The 19,743-nt window shown below is 57.3% G+C and overlaps 2 protein-coding genes across 4 annotated transcripts in view; one reads left to right on the plus strand and one right to left on the minus strand.

The window, feature by feature from the left end:
* Positions 1 to 14,379, plus strand: EPHB6 (EPH receptor B6). Of its 2 annotated transcripts, XM_044920139.1 has the most exons (20): positions 1 to 339; positions 3,366 to 3,732; positions 3,846 to 4,378; positions 6,778 to 6,848; positions 7,097 to 7,294; positions 7,568 to 7,632; positions 7,819 to 8,575; positions 9,311 to 9,466; positions 9,831 to 10,187; positions 10,299 to 10,423; positions 10,582 to 10,744; positions 11,007 to 11,121; positions 11,382 to 11,434; positions 11,609 to 11,728; positions 11,872 to 12,119; positions 12,370 to 12,546; positions 12,778 to 12,927; positions 13,187 to 13,380; positions 13,511 to 13,666; positions 13,776 to 14,379. In XM_044920139.1, exons 5-20 carry the CDS (start codon positions 7,195 to 7,197, stop codon positions 13,882 to 13,884), a joined length of 3,045 nt encoding a protein of 1,014 aa, XP_044776074.1. In that variant the 5' UTR covers positions 1 to 339; positions 3,366 to 3,732; positions 3,846 to 4,378; positions 6,778 to 6,848; positions 7,097 to 7,194; the 3' UTR covers positions 13,885 to 14,379. The 2 variants fall into 2 exon arrangements, with proteins under 2 accessions (XP_044776074.1, XP_021548623.1); XM_021692948.2 differs by having other exon boundaries at positions 2 to 339; positions 3,366 to 4,378; positions 12,373 to 12,546; positions 13,776 to 14,378.
* TRPV6 (transient receptor potential cation channel subfamily V member 6) overlaps positions 14,048 to 19,743 on the minus strand; it is a 14,658-nt gene continuing 8,962 nt past the window's right edge. For both annotated transcript variants that reach the window (XM_021692955.2, XM_044920140.1), the window contains 11 exons: positions 19,579 to 19,677; positions 19,280 to 19,455; positions 18,753 to 18,899; positions 18,458 to 18,670; positions 18,060 to 18,146; positions 17,885 to 17,961; positions 17,479 to 17,644; positions 17,063 to 17,129; positions 16,422 to 16,690; positions 15,295 to 15,401; positions 14,048 to 14,979 (listed from right to left, as the gene is read on the minus strand). In XM_021692955.2, the coding sequence (XP_021548630.1) occupies positions 14,700 to 14,979; positions 15,295 to 15,401; positions 16,422 to 16,690; positions 17,063 to 17,129; positions 17,479 to 17,644; positions 17,885 to 17,961; positions 18,060 to 18,146; positions 18,458 to 18,670; positions 18,753 to 18,899; positions 19,280 to 19,455; positions 19,579 to 19,677 (1,688 nt within the window). In that variant the 3' untranslated portion in view covers positions 14,048 to 14,699. The remainder of the gene's footprint in view (positions 14,980 to 15,294; positions 15,402 to 16,421; positions 16,691 to 17,062; positions 17,130 to 17,478; positions 17,645 to 17,884; positions 17,962 to 18,059; positions 18,147 to 18,457; positions 18,671 to 18,752; positions 18,900 to 19,279; positions 19,456 to 19,578; positions 19,678 to 19,743) is intronic.

A 19,743-nucleotide genomic window follows, 5' to 3' on the forward strand; every position in this document is an offset into this window, starting at 1 on the left:
GCGGGCCGGGCGGGGAGGGACGCGGAGGGGGCGGGCCGGGCTGAGCTCGCCCCTGCCGCCGCTCCAGAGCCGAGCAGCGGGCGGCGGGCCCCGCGACCGAGCGCGGCGACGGCGAGCGCGACGCGGGCCCCGCACGATCCCCGGGCGCCCCGCCTCCAGAGCAATCCCTGCCGCCAGCCACCGCCCCCCGGCCGCCCCGGAACCCCAGAGACGCGCCGCGGCGAGCGGACCCGGGCCGCGAGGAGCGGGGTCCCCGCACCGGAGCGTAGACGCGGGCGGCGCGGCTCCATCGCGGGGCCTCGGGGGGCGCAGACCTGCGGAGCCTGCGGCCGGCGGAAGGTGAGCCCCGGGGTGCCAGGCGGTGTTGGGGGGTGTGGGGGCGGTGTGCCTGGGGACAGAGGCATCAAGGTTTGCGAAAGTAGAGGGGCCCTCCAGACTGGGCCTCTGCAGATCCCCGGGGGCCTCCTGGGGTAGTACTGAGTATCCTTCCCCAAGGCGACGGTGGGTTCGTGAGGGGTGCGAAACTGGCCACCCCGGCTCCCCGACCTCTGGCCGGCCATCATTGACACCCCCATTACCCTTGCTGCTGCGATCCCCCACTGTGTCTCCAGAGACACTGCTCTTCTCTGGCCTGCAGTGGGGGGGGGGGTCCTGATATAGGGGTCCTTGCCAAGGCCGGACTCCCAGCGTTCTGAAAAGGATTGCCCACCCTTCTGACTCCAGTGGCATCTCCAATCCCCGCGGAGCTGGGAGGAGCAAGGAGGGTGATCCCACACCTGCCCCCAGCTCCCCCACCCCCGTTACCACCCATAAGCCTTAGAGTGGAAACAAGGCTTGGTTTATGCCCCCCAGCCATAACCCCCAAGTTGCAACCAAAGTCGGCTGCCTGCTGCTGCCCCAGCTCCACCCCCTCGCTTTACATCTGGGTGCTTGGCCCTACCTGCCCTACACCCCCATCCACCAATCTTGGCTGTCTGGCATCCTCTCTCCTCCCATCCCTGGGGGAGCTGGCTGGGGCCCAGCGTAGCCGATGTTGTAATGTCCCTGGCAGTGCCCATGGAGAGAAGCGGCTGGGCCTGTTCCCAATAAGTTAACCAGGGCCAGGCCCTCCACCCGCCAGGAGAACTTGACTCAGGTTCTAGAAGGGGAGATGCTGGCTGGGTGGGAAGGAGCTGTGACAATGTTGGCGGTGCAGGGAAACGTCCAGGTAATGGGCGTTGCAGGACTGAGACTTGTCATTTGTTCCTGGTGCCTTTCAGAGGGGCCACTTGCTTCTCTTGGGGCAATGGACCTTTTTTCCTGGCAGGAAGATTAGGGTGGGGGGCTTCTGTGTAGCGACCTAGTGGCCGAGAGAGGAGGACTCCTTTGGAGTCTATTGGTTCCTTTGGGGTGCAGAAAGGGGGCTGGCAGAGAGCCCTGTGTCCCCAGCGTGCCTGGGAGCACCAGGCAGCAGTGGTCTGAGCATGGGAAGGGCAGGAACATTCCTCCTCGGGGCCCGCTGCTCTCCCAGCTCATCACCATCGCCCGAGCTGGGGGGGGCCCTGAGTCCTGTGTCCACACTGCACTGCCCGCTAGCAGGAAGGGGGATGGCGGGGTTTGGGGTTTGGGGCAGCCTCGGGTTTCCCTTTCTCTGCTTCCCTGTTCAGCTCCCTCTCCCAGCCCAGATGTTTCTGCAGCAGCAACTCCTGGGGCAGAGAGCAGTTGACAGGCTGGCTAGGGGAAGAGTAGGGACAGAGCCGGGGTGAGGAGAAGGGCTCATGGGCGTCAGTCACCCGTATGAGGAGCACTCAGGGTCTGCTCTGGCGTGCATGCTCACACACACACACACACACACACACACACACACCCCTCCCAGCTCGCGTGCTGCTCCATACCCATCTCACCTCACGCACATTCCCTTACATACTCTCACACTTGCTCCCACGGGCACTGGTCCTGGCTCTTGGGGGCTTCTACAACCTTCCACTTACTCATCTCTCATGGACACGTACTGACTGTCCCAACACCCTCCCTCGTGCCCTTTCCCAAAGCCACGCATATCCCCGGTCAGTGCACCGCGAGCGCCGCTCATGCGAAGTGGCTGCCTGCCACTCCCAGATACTGCCTGCATCTTAAAAGCCTCCCCCAGCTCCACAGCCTGGCAGTGGGAGGCACATTCGTCTGCATCTGCGTGCTCTGGGGGACATTCCTGGCGGCTGGAGGCCTCAAGGGACACAGGACTCTCCTCTGCTAGGTGATCCACAAATTGGCTTCTCGAACCAGGGCAGCAGGGGCCAGAAGCACCGGAGGACGGCCACCCCCTCACTGTCTGCTCTGGATGCCGCTGTAAGGGCTGATGGGAGCCTTTTCGAGGCGGGCGGACAGAGCTCCAAGAGACAGAGACCATCTCCAAGGTGGAGATTAAAGGGTAGCAGCATTAAGCTGAGCAAGGATTATATTGGAATTTCCTGGGCGTTTAACAGCTGCAGAACAGGACGGAGGACAGGGCCCATGGTGCTGACCCCTCCCACGCTGACCCCGTGGCTGACAGGTGTGAGGGCCAGCTCAGCAGCCACACCACACGTTAACCATCAGCCCCTTTGCCCTTGGGACCTCCCTCGTCCCGCTGGGCCCTGCAGGCTGCTTCGCCTCTCTGAATGTTCCTGCCCGGGCTCACTTTGCAGTGATGCCCTCGTCATGTGTCCCCAGCCCCCCTGGTGCCCCTCGACCCTTTAGAGCCAAAGTCCTTTGCTTGACGCTGAGTAAGAGAAGCATGGTATCATCAGTGGGGCCATTTGAACTTCTTCAGAGAGAAGCTTAAAGAAAATCCAGGGATAAAAGTTATTCTGCTCATTCATTCCCAACTCCTACTGCCTCTTTATCTCCACTTTCTCCTTATAGATAAAAATTTCTAGATTGTTTTGAAACCTAGAGAGAGGAGGGAGGGGAGGGTAAAATGTAAACATACGCTATGCTAGTCTAGGTTTTAAAAATATTTCCCCCTTTTTTTTTGTTTAGATGATAATTATGAGATTTTGTTTTAATTGTAAAAATAAGATACGCTCGTTGTAACAAGAAAACCCATTCAAATATATGTAAGACAAAATTAATAATCCCCTCTCTGCCAATCCTTCATTTCTCCCTCCTACAGTAACCAGTTTTAATGGCCAGTACATTTTTCTGGCATTCCTTCCTCCAAGCTTATTTGGCTTGTATTACTTAATTTTTTTAAAAACTCATTTTGTGGATCGAGGTGCATAAACTATTTTAAACCATCTCTGTTCATAAAATTGTCATATTTAACATTTCAATTTGAGGACAGTTAATTTTTTAAATTCCTACAGATTTACTCATTTAATTTATTTTTAAATCTTTCATTCTTATAGATAACAGAACTCAGAAGCTATGATGTATAAGCTAAGAGTCTACACATCTTTAATCTTTGCCAGTTTCTGGAAACAAAACACAATTTTGATGCCTACGGACTGTCATATTTTTATAAAGCAAAGAAATGTAGCAGACTTGTGGATGCAGTGTCTCTACTGTAGAAAAAAGATGTAAAGTGATATATGTAGAAAAGAAGCTGAGAAAAAAAACGTGAAGTCATAGAATGCAATTTTTGTCATCTGAAATTTTGTCAAATCAGTCTTATTTTCTGAGCTACCATTTTCCATCCACATTTCTGCTGCTTCTGGTGTGTTATATTTTTAAAACCATATACACATCTGAAGTTTGAATGTTTTCCTGATTGAAGTAAGTCTTCGGCTGTTCCTGGGTGAGAGGATTTCTGAACACTGACCAATGCCTTTCGCAGGCTGGAGAAGACAGAGGAATCCAAAGCAGGCCTGTCCCCCTCTGTGTTGCAGGAGGGACGCACTTGGCTGCTTCCAGGACGCGCTCCTAGACTAAGCTTAGACAGATGTCCTAGTCCTCAACCATTGAAGGCACCTTTGAAAATCAAGTTCTAACTCCTGCTTGTTCAGTATTCCAGGCATGTGGATGGAGCTACATGTTCTTGTCACTTACGTTTCTGCCTTTGAAACTTGTTTCCAAAAAATCTGCAGGAGTAGGAATTAGCTGGCAGCAATTTCTTCCATATCTTAAAGTTTCGTCTTTTCTTGTTCTTATTCTTGTTGTAGAGGTACACCCGAGTTCTTTTTATATATATTAAAAAAATAAAAGGCTCAATATCTGATTTGTTTGACAGGCAAGAATTGACCTCACTGCCTAGTCTCACTCAACCATGGTGTTTTGTTTTGTTTTTTTCCCCTGAAGGAATTTGTTTATAACCGTCAGTCTCTGGATCTAAATCTAAAAGAGGTCCCTTCAAACAGCAAGGAACACTTCTGGGCAGTTGAAGAGCCTCAACCGTTTTTTTAACTGAATATCTTGTTTCTTGGTAAAAAAAAATTTAACAATTATGAAAGTGGCAATCTACACGCAATGTCTCCACTTAATTCTTTTCTTTCTGATGCCTCTTGAGGACAGAAGCTGAGTGGCTTTAACATGTTTCCTAACTGCTTTTGCTCTTTTCTGGATCCTCTGGAGAGAGGCCAGCTTCATGTTGTCATTAAGATGCATGCTGACGCTATGCATACACACCCTGCCGCAGCCACAAGCTGCTGTGTTGCTTGTATTGTGGGTCATCAAAGCAAATTCTCTGCCATTCCTCATCTTCTAGAATGTTCCATAGAGCACAGGGGATAGGATCTGCAGTACATATCTTCCCTCTTGGTTTGCTGTCTCTCAAGAAAAAAAAAAAAATTCATTGAGATGCATCCAAAGTGTTTATTATTCCTTCTCCATGATTATCTGTCTAGTTATAAGTTTAGGAAGATGCAGTGCTTACCGTCTCCTTTTTGTACAGATTCCAGAATCCATCCATCTTCTGACTGAAAGAGGCTATTTTAGAGCATATCTGCTGGGCAAATGATAGAATAGCTTTCATTGTTTGAAGACATTTTTCTGGCATTTTCAGTTCTTGATAACAGCATTCCTAAAGACCCTATGGCTCTTGGCGTGTCAAGCATGTCTCCAACGTAAGCCACTGAGCGTTTGGGGGATGCATACAACACCTATGACTTCAGGATATTTATTCAACAGCCATTGGTGATGGGGCCATGCTTTGTTACTTCACGATCTCCCTGTTCTTCTTTGAAACATTTCATCTGTGAATGATTCTAGCAGCATTCGGGACAGTATTGGCAAAGAACCTCTGTTACTTAGGAATCGTTTGCCATGTAGAAATGCTTCCCTTTTTCTGGCCTTATGGAGATACAGTTGACGTATAACATTGTGCAAGTTTAAGGTGGACAACCTGGTGATTTGGAAATGCTTCTTGCTTGCCTCCATACACTATCAGTTAAACTCTGTCTCGCAAGTAGGGTTCTGGTGGCATGAAAGGTGCGTTTCAGTGGACAGCGGCCTGATGCCCATTATACATCAGCCCACCAGCTGTAACATCAGCGCCTTTTCGTGATAACCGCATACAGGTTCATCTCGCAATAGAGCCTGTGTTACCAGGAAAAGTTAGATTAGCAGGAACCTAGTTATGATTTTCTGATTGATCGAAGTCAAATAGTGTCATAGTTTGGTTTCAGCTTCATCGAGAAACGTGCAGTTTTCAGGAGTGCTGCGGGTCACGTGGCGACAGCTCTCATGGTAGAAACAGATTCCAGGTCCCAACTGCTGTCTTTCCTCTCTCTCTCTCTCAGGTTCATGTCTTTGAACAACCTGTCTCTTATTTTCTTCTCAACAGAAATAAATGGAATGGACTGCTCTGGTCCATGCAACTCACAGACTTTTGAGACTCAGTCACAGGGGGAGAGATGGGCCACCACTAATCTCTAGACTGATGAACAAAGGAAGGTCTGAGCCCGTTTGTCTTCACTGTGGCCCTGGAGGCAGCCGTGCCCCCACAGTCATATGCCTGTGAGCCAGAGGGGGTGCTTGTGTATGGATGGCCTTCTTAAATTAACCAGCGGGGACCATACTTGACACTCTTCTGCACGGACTACTTTCACTTGGGAAATCCTTTTCATAATCAGTGCATAAGCAGTAGCCCTCACTCTTTTTTAAGGTTGTGCCATAATTTATTAAATATCTTCCCGTTGACGGACAGTTGCTTTCCAGTCTTTTCCCTTACAAACAATTCTGCAGCAAATATCCTTGTTTGAACATCTCTGCCATCAGACCTAAGGATGCAGTACCTGAAGGACAAACTCTTAGAAGTGAAGCTGCTAGACAGACATCACCGACTGTCCCTCTAAGAAGATACACCAGTTTGAAAATCATAAGCCCCGTGAATATAGAGAGCCCAGCTCTCATACCTTCTTCAACCCAGTGCATTATTAATCTCATAGGACAAGATGGCACTGTTGTTTCCACATTCTGTCCTTTCATTGTGAGCAGACTAGAAGCATTTTTTCACATCCATCCATTTATTTTTCTGTAAGCCATAGAGGAAATGTGCCCCTTGTGGAGAGAGGACCATTGCTGACAAAATGCAGGCATGCCAGACCCACATAGCTCTACCCTTTCTCTGTGCTGGCTCACTTATCAGATGGAATCTTTGCCCCTATGTTCTTCTCGCTCCTGTTCTCCCATCTTCCCTTGCGTCATACTCCACAGCTCTCTTCCGTGGTCCCTCTCACTCCGCTGCCTCTCTGTACTGTCCAGCGTGTCCAGGTCTGATGTGGGTCAGGAGGTGTTGGGGAGGGGGGATCGTGTGTCCCCAGGGAAGGAGTAGTTTCTACTCTGCTTGTTTTAATGAGAAGACTCTTCTGACTTCCAATACAGGGTGGCTCTAGGAGGAGGAGGGAGAGTAAGTGAAGAGAAAGAACTGAAATAGCTCCTTCCAGAAGAAAAGGGTAAGATTGGCCCAGAACTCGCCGAGGCTCTAAGAGGGAGGGGCTGTAAGAAGTGCTCAGAGATGCGGCACCTGCAGGGAGGGAGGGAGTGACTAGCACGTGGCCCTCTAAGATGGTGGACTTGGCACAGGTCAGGAGAGGGTCTGCTCCCGACAGGCCCTTACCGTGTGGTTGGTGGTTTGCGAGCTGTCTGTGTAGCAGTGTAGTTACCTGCCACCTTGTTCTTCTGGTCCTGTGTGTCTCCCTAGGAAGCAAGCTTGGCTGCACACCCAGTCTTACAAAGCAGCAGCCCTGCCTGGGAGCAGGGTGGTGGCCAGGGCAATGGTGGGAGCCCCGAAGACGCCCCATGGCTGCTGAGGGGGCTGCCCGGTCAGGGAGCGGAGTGGCGGGCATGGTGTGCAGTCTCTGGGTCCTGGTGCTGGGGTCCTCAGTTCTGGCACTGGAAGGTAAGAGGGAGGGGGGACTGGAGAATCCCTAGCTGCCAGCACGGGTGGGGAATGGGAAGGACTCAGAAAAGGCAGAAAAGAGGGAAGACATCAAGAAGGGGAAAGGAATGGGGAGGGTTCCAGGGAAAGGCTCCTGACACAGAGCTGTGCCCCTGCTGGTGAATTAAAAGGACCAGGGAGGGAAAATTCCTGTTTTCCTCCTGGGGTGGGGCGAGGGTTAGCAGTCCTTGCTGGGGGCTTGGCTGCTGAGTGTCCCTTCTTATCTCCCGCCAGAGGTACTGCTGGACACCACTGGAGAGACGTCTGAAATTGGCTGGCTCACCTACCCGCCAGGTGGGGTGAGTGTCACTCTTTTATTCCCCACCTGCTGCGCCTCCCCACTCCGGCTCCTTGTGTGGGATTTGGGAAGGAAGCCCCGGGTAGAGCCGAATGGAGTTAAGACCCCTTCCCCCAGACAAGCAGGACTTTGGGGTCTACTTACCCGGCTTTGCCAGCTTAACAGGGTCTCCCCGCCCTCCCTGCAGTGGGATGAAGTGAGCGTTCTGGACGACCAGCGACGCCTGACTCGGACCTTCGAGGCATGCCACGTGGCAGGGGCCCCGCCAGGCACCTGGCAGGACAACTGGCTGCAGACACACTTTGTGGAGCGACGAGGCGCGCAGAGGGCACACATCCGACTGCACTTCTCCGTGCGGGCGTGCGCCAGCCTGGGCGTGGCCGGGGGCACCTGCCGGGAGACCTTCACCCTTTACTACCGCCAGGCCGAGGAGCCCGATGGCCCCGACAGCATTTCCGCCTGGCACCTCAAACGCTGGACCAAGGTGGACACCATTGCCGCGGACGAGAGCTTCCCCGCCTCCTCGGCGTGGGCGGTGGGCCTGCGCGGGGCCGGGCAGCAGCGCGCCGGGCTGCAGCTCAACGTCAAAGAGAGGAGCTTCGGCCCCCTCACCCAGCGCGGCTTCTACGTGGCCTTCCAGGACACGGGGGCCTGCCTGGCCCTCGTGGCGGTCAAGCTCTTCTCCTACACCTGCCCGTCCGTCCTCCGCGCCTTCGCCTCCTTCCCTGACACGCAGGCCAGTGGGGCCGGGGGCGCCTCCCTGGTGGCAGCCGTGGGCACCTGTGTGGCTCACGCAGAGCCAGAGGAGGATGGAAGTGGGGGCCAGGCAGGGGGTAGCCCCCCCAGGCTGCACTGCAATGGGGAGGGCAGGTGGATGGTAGCGGTTGGGGGCTGCCGCTGTCAGCCGGGGCACCAACCAGCCCGTGGAGACAAGGCCTGCCAAGGTGAGGTTCTGCTCCTGTGCACTTGCCCAAGATCTCCCCATCTGGCCCCCAACCTTGGGACACCTCTCCTGAACACCCCAAACTTCCTTTTGTCTCCAAAAGGTCCCGAATAAGCTATCTTAGGAAAGGACTCTCGTTTTCTCCAGATCTATTTTCTAAAGCACACAAATTTGGTGTCATATGCTCATCTCAAATTTCTAGAACCTTCTGGAGACTTCCACAGCCATTGCTGAGCATCCTAGGGCTGCAGGCCTGAGAAGTGAGAGATCAAAAGGAGTTAAACTCCTGGGTTATTTTGGGATGTGTCCTCTGTCCCTATTTGCCGTCTAGTTAGGAAAGGATCATCACTGTGCCAGGTGACCAGGATGCGGGTAGGAGCAGGCAGTGGAGACCAGCTAAGGGGAATCCTTCTGCTGCAGGGTGGAGGCTGCAAAAGGCATCTGCACAGGGAAGTCATACAATCAAGCCAGACGCCTCTATCTGGTGCTTGGCTTGCCCATAGCCCCCACTGCACCTCACTTTTTCCATCAGCAGAAATGCAGTTCTACCCCAGTAATCTCTGCCTGAGGGAAGGAAAGAGGGAAGAAGGGAAGAGAGGGGGTAGGTCTCAGGACGATAGGAGAAAGAGCCCCGGGGAACAGAAGGCTGGGGGCATGTCTGTGTGCTGGCGTGGTGGGGCGCAGGAGGCGGTGGATGGAGCGAGTCTAATGTCTCTGCCCCATTCTGTCCCCCTAGGCTGCCCTGAGGGGTCCTACAAGGCCTTGGCTGGGAACGCGCCCTGCTCACCGTGCCCTGCCCGCAGCTATGCCCCCGATCCTGCAGCCCCTGTTTGCCCCTGCCGTGAGGGCTTCTACAGGGCCAGTTCAGACCCCCCAGAGGCCCCCTGCACCGGTGAGTCCCCCACCAGCCCCAGGGGTGCAAATGGGACTGGGGGGCAGGCAGAGAAGGGGAGGCTGAGGGCAACACAGTGGGGCTGGTTCACATTTGCAGTGACTTTCCTCCTGTTCATTTTCTCCCTCCACTCTCCTGCTTCTCGCCCTGACCCCATCCACACCGGCCCACCTCCTGCCTCTCCTCCCACGTGCCTCCGCTGCTTTCTGGTCCCCACCCCATGTTCTCCGTCTCCTCCCCTCTGGGCCACCCCCCTCCCCTGCCTCCTTCCTTCCTCCATCATCCCCACCCCTCCTCCTTCACCTCGACTCCCACCGCTCCGTCCTTTCCTGGCCCTTCTCGCTGCCCCCACCGGCTTCTCCAGGCCCTCCGTCGGCTCCCCGGGAGCTTTGGTTCGAGGTGCAAGGCTCAGCACTCATGCTGCACTGGCGCCTGCCTCAGGAGCTGGGGGGACGAGGGGACCTGCTCTTCAATGTCGTGTGCAAGGAATGTGGAGGCCACCAGGAGCCAGGCACGGGCACCGGGGGCGCTTGTCGCCGCTGCAGGGATGAGGTGCACTTCGACCCCCGCCAGAGGGGCCTGACCGAGAGCCGAGTGTTAGTTGGGGGGCTCCGGGCACATGTGCCCTACATCTTGGAGGTGCAGGCTGTGAATGGGGTGTCAGAGCTCAGCCCCGACCCTCCCCAGGCTGCCGCCATCAACGTCAGCACCAGCCACGCAGGTGAGCCTTCCGCTCTGCCTGATGCCTTACCTTGCCTCCTTAGAAGCCCCTCCCCCACTCCTGCTGCCAGGACCCTGGAAGCCCCCCCCACTGACCGCCCCCCGCCCCCAGTTCCCTCTGCAGTCCCTGCGCTGCACCAGGTGAGCCGGGCCTCCAACAGCATCACGGTGTCCTGGCCACAGCCGGACCAGGCCAACGGGAACATCCTGGACTATCAGCTCCGCTACTACGACCAGGTGGGGAGGTGGGGGGTGTCCAGCAGGGCTGCTGGGAGCGCGCGGTGCCCCACAGTGGGGCTAGAGATGGGGGAGGTGGGCCAGGAAGCCTGAGGGTGATGGGGCAAGGCTCAGGAGCTGGGGCTGGGCAGCAGGGAGTGAATGGCTGTCACCCCCAGGCAGAAGATGAATCCCACTCCTTCACCCTGACCAGCGAGACTAACACGGCCACCGTGACACAGCTGAGCCCTGGCCACATCTATGGCTTCCAAGTGCGGGCGCGGACTGCCGCAGGCCACGGCCCCTATGGCGGCAAGGTCTATTTCCAGACGCTGCCTCAAGGTGAGAGGACGCCTGGATGAGGAGGGGAAGCACCGGGGGGTAGGGAGGAGAGGCCCAGGGCCCACCCCCCAGGCCTTGAACCCTGGTCCAGCACCCTCCAACTAGAGGCCGTGTGGGACAGGAGGCTGTGAGGAGAGTCTCCTGGCTGACCAGCTGGCCTTTGGGTCTGTGGGTGGGCGTGAGTGGGCGCATGGGGGGGGGTGGAGGTGCACGCGCTTGTGAGGCCTTGCCCACGTGTGATCCTGGCTGGCTGCCTCCTCAGGTGAGCTGTCCACCCAGCTCCCAGAGAGACTCTCCTTGGTGATCGGGTCCATCCTGGGGGCCTTGGCCTTCCTCCTGCTGGCGGCCATTACCGTGCTGGCTGTTGTCTTCAAGAGGTGGGGCCCCTCCCAGCCGTGTCCCCACCCCACTCACCCCGCCTCACCACCCCACGTCCTGGCAGCCCCAAAGCCCACTGCCGAAACCACGTCCAGGGCCCACCTCCCACCACCGGGCCCCTTCCCCTGGGCCCATGCGAGGCAGGCAGGAGGCACCCAGCAGCCCTCACTCCACAGATCCGTGGCTGGAGAGTGGCCTGCATGGGGGCCGAAGGGGGGGGGGATGAGAGTGTCATTGCAGGACTCTGGTTTGTCCCCAGGAAGCGGCGTGGGACAGGCTACACAGAGCAGCTGCAGCAGTCCAGCAGTCCAGGTGTGGGGGTGGGGGGGCTGGGGGGCTGGGGGCTGAGCACAGCAGGAAGCCTAGTTTCCCCGAGGTCCAGGGGAACCCCTCGGCCCTGCCGGTGTGAGTAAGAGGGCATGCTTGGGGTGTGGGGGCGGCCTGGTCCCGTACCACACCCTCATCATGCACCCTATTTGCCTACAGGGCTTGGGGTGAAGTATTACATCGACCCTTCCACATATGAGGACCCCTGCCAGGCCATCCGAGAATTTACCAGGGAGGTGGATCCTGCATATATCAAGATCGAGGAGGTCATTGGGGCAGGTGTGCAGGGTCAGAGGAAGGGGACCGGAGGGACTGGAGCCCCCGTGAGCCTTCCCCGGCAGGGGCCCCTCTCTACGCAGGGCATGACACCGCGAGCCCAAGGTCCCTCCTCAATACCCTCCCTCCTACACCTGTTCTCCCAGGCTCCTTTGGAGAAGTACGCAGGGGCCGCCTGCAGCCCCGGGGACGGCGGGAGCAGGCCGTGGCCATCCAGGCCCTGTGGGCTGGAGGTGCTGAGAGCCTACAGATGACCTTTCTGGGCCAGGCTGCAGTGCTGGGCCAGTTCCAGCACCCCAACATCCTGCGGCTGGAGGGCGTGGTCACCAAGAGCCGGCCCCTCATGGTGCTGACGGAGCTCATGGAGCTGGGCCCCCTGGACAGCTTCCTCAGGGTCAGTGCTGGCCTGGGGGCGGACGGGGGGGCCTTGGGTCCAGGGGCGTCTGCAGTTCTCAACTGTCCCAGAGACAGGAGACAGAGCCCTGCATCTGTGCTGCCCCACCTCCGCTGGTCTTCAGCCTTCCTTCCCAGGCCATTCTCTGACTGCCTAAGCCGCTCTCCCTCTCCTGCTCATGGCCACGGCGCAGTGTGCACAGGTTCCCCGCCCGGCTGCTGGGGGCTGACCTCTGCCCCCCGCCCCCCAGCAGCAGCGGGAGGGCCAGTTCAGCAGCCTGCAGCTGGTGGCCATGCAGCGGGGGGTAGCGGCTGCCATGCAGTACCTGTCCAGCTTCGCCTTCGTGCACCGCGCGCTCTCCGCCCACAGCGTGCTGGTGAATAGCCACCTGGTGTGCAAAGTGGCTCGTCTTGGCCACAGTCCTCAGGTGAGAGCACATCTCGGGGGCTCAGCCTTTTCCAGAGCGTGCTGGCGGATGAGCCGGGCTCCGGGGAGCGAACCACCGGGGGGGTGTGTCGTGGTGTCTGAGGGAATGGAGCCCGCGTGGGCTCCCTCCGGGAGCGCACCCTGGGCGGACATCGGAGCACATAGGAGTTGCTCAATAAACGTGACCACTGCTGTAATTACTGCTATCGTTCCTTCTAACCCCATGCCTCAGGGCCCAAGTTGCATGCTTCGCTGGGCAGCCCCAGAGGTCATTGCCCACGGAAAACACACCACCTCCAGTGACGTGTGGAGCTTTGGGATAGTGATGTGGGAAGTGATGAGTTATGGAGAGCGGCCCTACTGGGACATGAGTGACCAGGAGGTGAGCTCTTGACCTAGACATTGCTGATACCCCACCCCCATGCTTCCAACCCACCAGCCTCACAAGCTCCTACATTCTTAGCTTCTCTTCTCTAATCCACTGAGATTTTAAGTGGTCTTGGCTTCCATATTTTTAAGTTCCTTCCCCACTCCGACTGCATGCTCCACCTGATCCCAGCCCACCCGCTGACCTGACAGACAGAATACACCTTTCCGCCAGCAATAGCTTCCCATCACCATGTTCTTCTACTAACCCCCAGGTACTAAATGCAATAGAGCAGGAGTTCCGGCTTCCCCCACCTCCAGGCTGTCCTCCTGGACTACATCTGCTTATGCTAGACACTTGGCAGAAGGACCATACCCAGCGGCCTCATTTTGACCAGCTGGTGGCTGCGTTTGACAAGATGATCCGAAAGCCAGACACTCTGCAGGCTGACGGGGGCCCCGGGGACAGGTCTGGAGATTGGGGCTGGAGCCCGGGACAAGCAGGGAGGGTAGATGCAAACCGGAAAGCAAACTGAGGAGAGGGGGCTAAGAGGAAGGGGAAATGTTGACACTCCCCCCCCCCCCCTTCCCGCACTTAGACCCTCCCAGGCCCTTCTGAACCCTGTGGCTCTGGACTTTCCTTCTCTGGACTCACCCCAGGCCTGGCTTTCGGCCATCGGACTGGAGTGCTACCAAGACAACTTCTCCAAGTTTGGTCTCTGCACCTTCAGTGATGTGGTTCAGCTCAGCCTGGAGTAAGCGGGGAGAGGCGGGTGGGGGTTCCGCTGGGCTCCAGGCTCGGGGTCCTGCCGGGGATCTTAGAGAAGCTGGCGCAGACTTGACGCACTCCTTCCCCACCACCAGAGACCTGCCCGCCCTGGGCATCACACTGGCTGGCCACCAGAAGAAGCTGTCGCACCATATCCAGCTCCTGCAGCGGCACCTGAGGGAGCTGGGCTCACTGGAGGTCTGAGGCCTGGGTGGGCAGCTGTGAGTGGACGATGCCTGTGTCCCAGCCCCGGACACAGGTCCAAGGAGTGACCGTGCAACACTAGAGCCCGTCTCCGTCTTGGCCTCGGCGAGAGGCACTCATCACACTACACCCAACCCTCTGGACACTTCACTCCCTAGTCCTCCGCCCTCCTCCGCCCTCCCCCCGCATTAAAGGGAAAGAAGAAACTTTGCAAGTTGGAGGTGTGGTGAGACCTCAGTCTGCAAGGAAGGGCTGGGAAGGCCTTGGAGGAGGAGCTCAGGGCCATTGGCAGCAGGCGACACCACCAGCTGAAGGCACAAGGGCGCAGAGCAGGAAGGACTTTATTGGAAGGTAGAAGGTGGCAAGACTGAACCAGCTTCACCCCACCCCCAAAGCGGTACCTGTCCCCCTCACTCACGCTTTCCACAAGCCTCCCCGCCAACTGCCCGGAGCACCCTGGGAAGGGCTCTCCCCTTCCCACCGGAACACTGGGGTAGAGACGGCAAGCCCGTCCTTAAAGTGCTTTGCTCTCACAGTGCAGAGTACTTCCGTAAGGCCGAAGAGCCACGCAGCCTGGTCCCCCTACTGGCACCAGCCCTGTGCGCGGGGTGAGGCGAGGGCCACCTCCCTCCTTGGTTTCCGTTCGCCCCAGAGCTGAGCGAGTAGTGGAACCTGGGGCCGTTACTCCCAGCCTGCGTTCCTCAGAGTGCATTCTGCTGCCCCCCCTGGACCTGGGAGATCAGACCTCTAGGTGTCTTGGTGGGGTCTTCCGATACCCCCAGGAAAAGGAGAGCAGCCGCCGGGGCAGCGCGTGCTCAGATCTGATACTCCCAGCCTTCCCCATCTTCTAGAGCCCTGTTGGTCAGCCCCCTCAGTTCCCTCCTCAGGGTGCCTTGCCGCAGCCTCTCCCAGTTGGTGCTGCTGTGGGAGGTACTGCGAGACACCGAGGGGGTAGAGAGGGGCAGGTGGGGGCTGAAGGGGTGGCCCAGCTGCAGTTTTTCTGAGGCTTTGTCCAAGTCGTTGGAGCCCTGGCTGTGGAAGGCCTGCACATAGCGCCGCGCTCGCTGCCGGTTGAGATCCTGTCTGTCCTCCACCCTGTGGAGCGGGAGGCCATGAGAGGCGGCCGGGCATGGAAGGGCTGGTACCGGGCCCTGCCTATGTCCTGCGCTCACCCCCTCCCGCCATGACTGGCCTTTTTCCTCGGGTGTGGCTGGTGCAGGCACAGGGGCTCCAGCCCCTCAGCTGCAGCCCCAAGCACCTCATGGGGCCCCTCCCTTAGCAGCAGGGATCCGGTGTAGGGACCCCAGGCCAGTGGGCAAGGGGCCCAGGGAGCTGGCAGCCTGCACAGGGCCCCTGGGAGCGGGAGGTCGTCTGAGCAGAGGGGCGCCGGGCCCTGCACCGGTCACTCACCGCAGAAACCAGCGGTCCCCCAGCCCATACTCGCGCCCGCAGATCCCCGAGCGAGGCCACAGGCAGCGAGGCAGCTTCCGCTCCAGCATCACCGTGGTGGCCACCACCTGTGTGTGGGGACAGGTGGGGCCGTCAGAGGTTGGGTACAGACTGAGAGAGAGAGGGGTGGGGACAGGAAAGGGTGCTGGGCAGAGGAAGGACCGTTTAGCAATCGCTAGGAAAGGCAGGAGCTCATGGTCTCCAAGAAGGGACAAACGACACCCCCAAGCTGGGGGGAGGGTGGTGGTGTCAGCTTGGCTGACCCTCTTCTGTGGGAGAGAGTCAATGGGACATGAGCCCCGCAATTCTCTGCCCCGCAGCCTGACATCCATACTGATCCTGCAGGAGGTTGAGAGGACTCGCTCCAAGGAGACAGGAAGGAGGGCAAAGCAAACAGAAAGGGATCCTCAGGGCCACAGGATATTTTGACCCTACCGACATAAAGGCCATTTAAAAATGCTAACATCCTACTGAGAAATCTAATATCAATACACTTGCATGGAAAACATATTTTCCTGAGGAAACCCCATTTAGCCAATTTAGGGCCTTTTAACTCTGTTTTCTACACAGCACAGCTAGGTGCCATTCAATTTAGGTGATTTTCATTTTTAATTCTGTTGAGAGAAATTATTTTCTAAAGTATATTTTCAAATGATTTGATTCATTGAACAGTCTTCTGTCTCCATCACGATGATCTGACTGAAGATTATTTCTGCTACTCTGGGAAATTTTTGTAGCATTTTTTTAAAACCCATCCAATTTTTCTGGGTCCGATTTTACAGACTAATTTACTAAATGTCCTTTTAGTCCCCATTAGCTTTATTTCTTGTTGGTTGATTTCTCGTGGACTCTTCTAGAAAAGCCTGAGGTTTTGGTTTTTGAGAAAACTATGAGGAATTCTTTTCTAAAACTGCTCCGTTTTAGTGCCAGCCCCGCACTTTTGGACACTCCGCATCATTCTGTGTACTGCGCACTGACCATGTAGACACATGTCGGGTCAAAATATCCTGCTTCCGGGGGAGCTCAGCCCTGTCCCGGGCTGGGAGGGAACGACCTGCAGCAACCATCCCGGCCGCCAGGGGGCTCACCTGCGCCCTCCAGAGCTCATCTCTCTCGTGGGCCACCCGCCAGTGAGTATCACCCATCATGGCGATGAGGAGGTTGAGCATGAGCAGTGTGGCGATGATGGCGAAGGCAGCGTAGGTGATGCTGTACATGAAGGGCAGATCCACGTCGTAGTTGGCAGGCCCATCGATGACGGTGAGGAACAGCTCGAAGGTGCTGAACAGTGCCATGGGGTAATTGTAGAAGTGGCCCAGCTCGTCGGCGTCCTCTGTCTGGAAGATGATATAGAAGGCTGCTCCACCCAAGGGGATGGAGAGTTACCATGGCAACCATACACGGGACTGGACCGCAGCCAGCTCTTTGCTGCCCAGTTCAGTCCCGCTTCCCTCATCTCCAGTCTCCCCATCAGGCCCTCCATGGCTCCGTACTTTGGGTTCTGATATTCCCTTATTTTCAGGATGGCTTATCCTGATCCCAAGACCCACGTCGCCATAACACTCCCGGCTTTGTCTCCCCTCTGAGGGACGTTCCATCCTCAGACACTACAGCCTTGTATCTTGGCCTTCCCTCCCACCTCCCCCCAGGTTTATCCACAGCCATTCTGGGCTCTCTGGGCTCCTCTAACCTCTCCCCGCCAGGGCCCCATCCCAGACAGATGATTTACCTGAGGCAAAGCCCAGGATGACCACGGCCATCAGCCAGCAGAACCGCATCAGGTCACCAAAAATCATCTAAAGGGAGGAGGAGAAGGAAAATACCTCCACACGGGTCCCCTGAGCAGTTGCCCCTTGCAGCTTCTCGCACGTCTAGCCCCGTGAAGCCCAGCAGCTCCACCCTCCAGGATTAGACACTCTGGCTGCACGTCAGACCTACTTGGCCTGTTTGGGTACGGCCCTTGAATAAGAATGGTTTTTACATTTTTAAAGCATTGAGAAAACAAAAAGGAGGAAAAGAACATGCAGTAGAGACCATATATGGCTCGCAAAGCCTGCGAATCTGTCATCTGGCCCTTTACGAAAATGTTTGCAGCAGCCCCTGCTCTAGGACCTCTCTCTAGAAAGATTGGGGGGAGGCACAGACCTTCTGGATCATGATGGTGAAAGGGCCCAACATCTGGAATCCTCGGGCAAAGTACATGACATTGCACCAGCCCAGCACCAGCGCGAAGGACATGGGCACCACCTCCCCGTTGGCGTTCGTGAGCCGCATCACCATGGTCACCAGCACCATGCAGGCGTAGGTGATGCTGAGGGTGGGGAGCAGACGGGGTGTGAGAGGAGACTGGGGACGTCCTGGGGACGTAAGAGCAGGAGCGACTGAGGGACGCAACACCCACACACTCAGATTTGGCCTTCGCAAGTTCAATACACAGGGCCACGCACATCACTGGAGAAGGCTCTCTGGAGTTAATTTTCTCCAGGGACTGTCCAGGGGTCAGGAATCCAGGGAGTGAGGGAAGGGATCAGGGGAGAGAAAGGAGACTCACATGAGGACGTGAAACGGCCCCCCAAGGATGGTCTGTCCAAAGAAGCGAGTGACCCCCACCCTGAAGATGTCTGGAATCTGGAGAGGGGCCAAGAAGACACTAAGGCACTTGCAGCCTGGGGCTCAGGCTGGATCCCTGGGGCAAGAGCCTCACCCTAATCCTGCCCATGCCTCACCTCTGCAAGCAGAATGATCACAGCTCCGATGACGGTCACCAGCTCCCCCACCAGGCGGATGTCATCCTTGGGGGTCACGTAGGCCTCCTGAGAGGGAAACGGTCAGAACACTCAGGGCTTCCATACATCTGCCCTGCCTGCCTCTGGGCACAAGTCAGCGTCCAGTGTGTAGAGTCACTGGCCCTGTCAGATTCTTTATAACCTGTTAGGTTTGGCTACCTCAGACTCTGCTCTTTGAGCGCAGGTGTGTTTCCACCTGTATGTTGCGTCTGTGCCTAAGTATTTGGGAGCTGGGCACGGGGAGAAATGGGGGTTGTCAAACAGGAACGTGACGCAGGTGTGAGAAAGGGCAGAGGGCTGACTCCTGCCCTGAAGCTCTGCTGCTCCTCGGACGTCACCTGAAACAGCTTCTGCTGTAGGAGGGTGTTGTCCCGGGGACTGGTGTGGTTACTGGTCCTGAGCTTTAGCGGGCGGTAGACACAGCACATCGTGAAGCAGATGATGTACAGAAGGTAGATGGCGCCCAGCACGCAGAAGTATGGCCGCCCGTATCTCTTCCACTTGAGGCTCACCAGCTCTTTCACTGGTGTCTGGTCGAGGATCTGGCGAGCCTTCGGCAGAAAGGAAAGAGAGCAAGCAGCTCGGAGACCCGGACTTCCCTCCCCGGCTGCTTTCCCACCCAACCACCCATACCTCCCGCTTCTTGGTGGTGATGATAAGTTCCAGCAGAGACTGCTCGTCCCCTGAGGAGTCAATCTCCGTGAGGTCGTAGAGAGTGGACGTCAGCGGTCCGTACGTCCACTGGATGTGCTTCCGCTTCTGCATCAGGTGCTGGAACATCTGGGAGGACACAGCGGGGAGTCGGAGGGTCAGTGGGAGAAGCGGCCGCGGGAACCACGCCACCCAAGAGGGCCGCTGCCCGCTCCTCGGCACTAACGGGCAGTCAGCGATCCCCACGCCTCTGGTGCGTGAACCTCCTTCTGTTTCTGCTTCTCCTTCTTTCCCACAGACCCTCTAAAGATCGGAGAGAAGAGGACAGGCCAAGGGAACAGCACTTCGGGGCACCAGAGCAGAGCTCCAGGAGCGCCGTTCTCCAAGCCCCCGGGCAGGGAGGCTGCGCGGTTAGCGGTGGAGTGCGCGGTAAGGGACGCCGCCCTGTGGGGCGCTCGGGAAGAAGGGTCTTTAGGAGGACGCCGTAGGGCCAGGGCAGCGTCCCTCACCACAGTGTTGCCCTCCACTCCGGCCAGCTTGAAGGGGGTGAGACCCTGGTGATTGGGCACGAGGTCCAGGGACTGCAGGTGGTCCCCGCGCCCGTCGTAGGAGAGCAGCAGGTTGTACATCTGGCAGGCAAAGGTCTTGTTGGGCTGGAGGATGAGGATGTGCAGCACGGTGTTTCCTGCGGGCGGGACGCGGTGTCGCGTGGCCATTGCACCCAAGGCCCCGCCGCTGCCCTGCCCACCCGGGGCCCTGCCCTCACGGCCCCCGGCATCCCGGCTCCCCTCCCGACCCCAGCTCTTACCCAGGGAGTCCTGGGCCCGGATGTCAGCTCCGTGCTCAATGAGCAGCCTCACGATCTCCTCACTGCCCACGCAGGCAGCAAAAGACAAAGGGTGCTCCCCTGTGGACACAGAGGGCGCCGTGGCGTGAGTGCCCGATGGGACGGGCAGTGTCCCTGAGCGACCGC

The sequence above is a fragment of the Neomonachus schauinslandi genome, chromosome 12, assembly GCF_002201575.2.
Source record: "Neomonachus schauinslandi chromosome 12, ASM220157v2, whole genome shotgun sequence".
Taxonomy (NCBI): domain Eukaryota; kingdom Metazoa; phylum Chordata; class Mammalia; order Carnivora; family Phocidae; genus Neomonachus; species Neomonachus schauinslandi.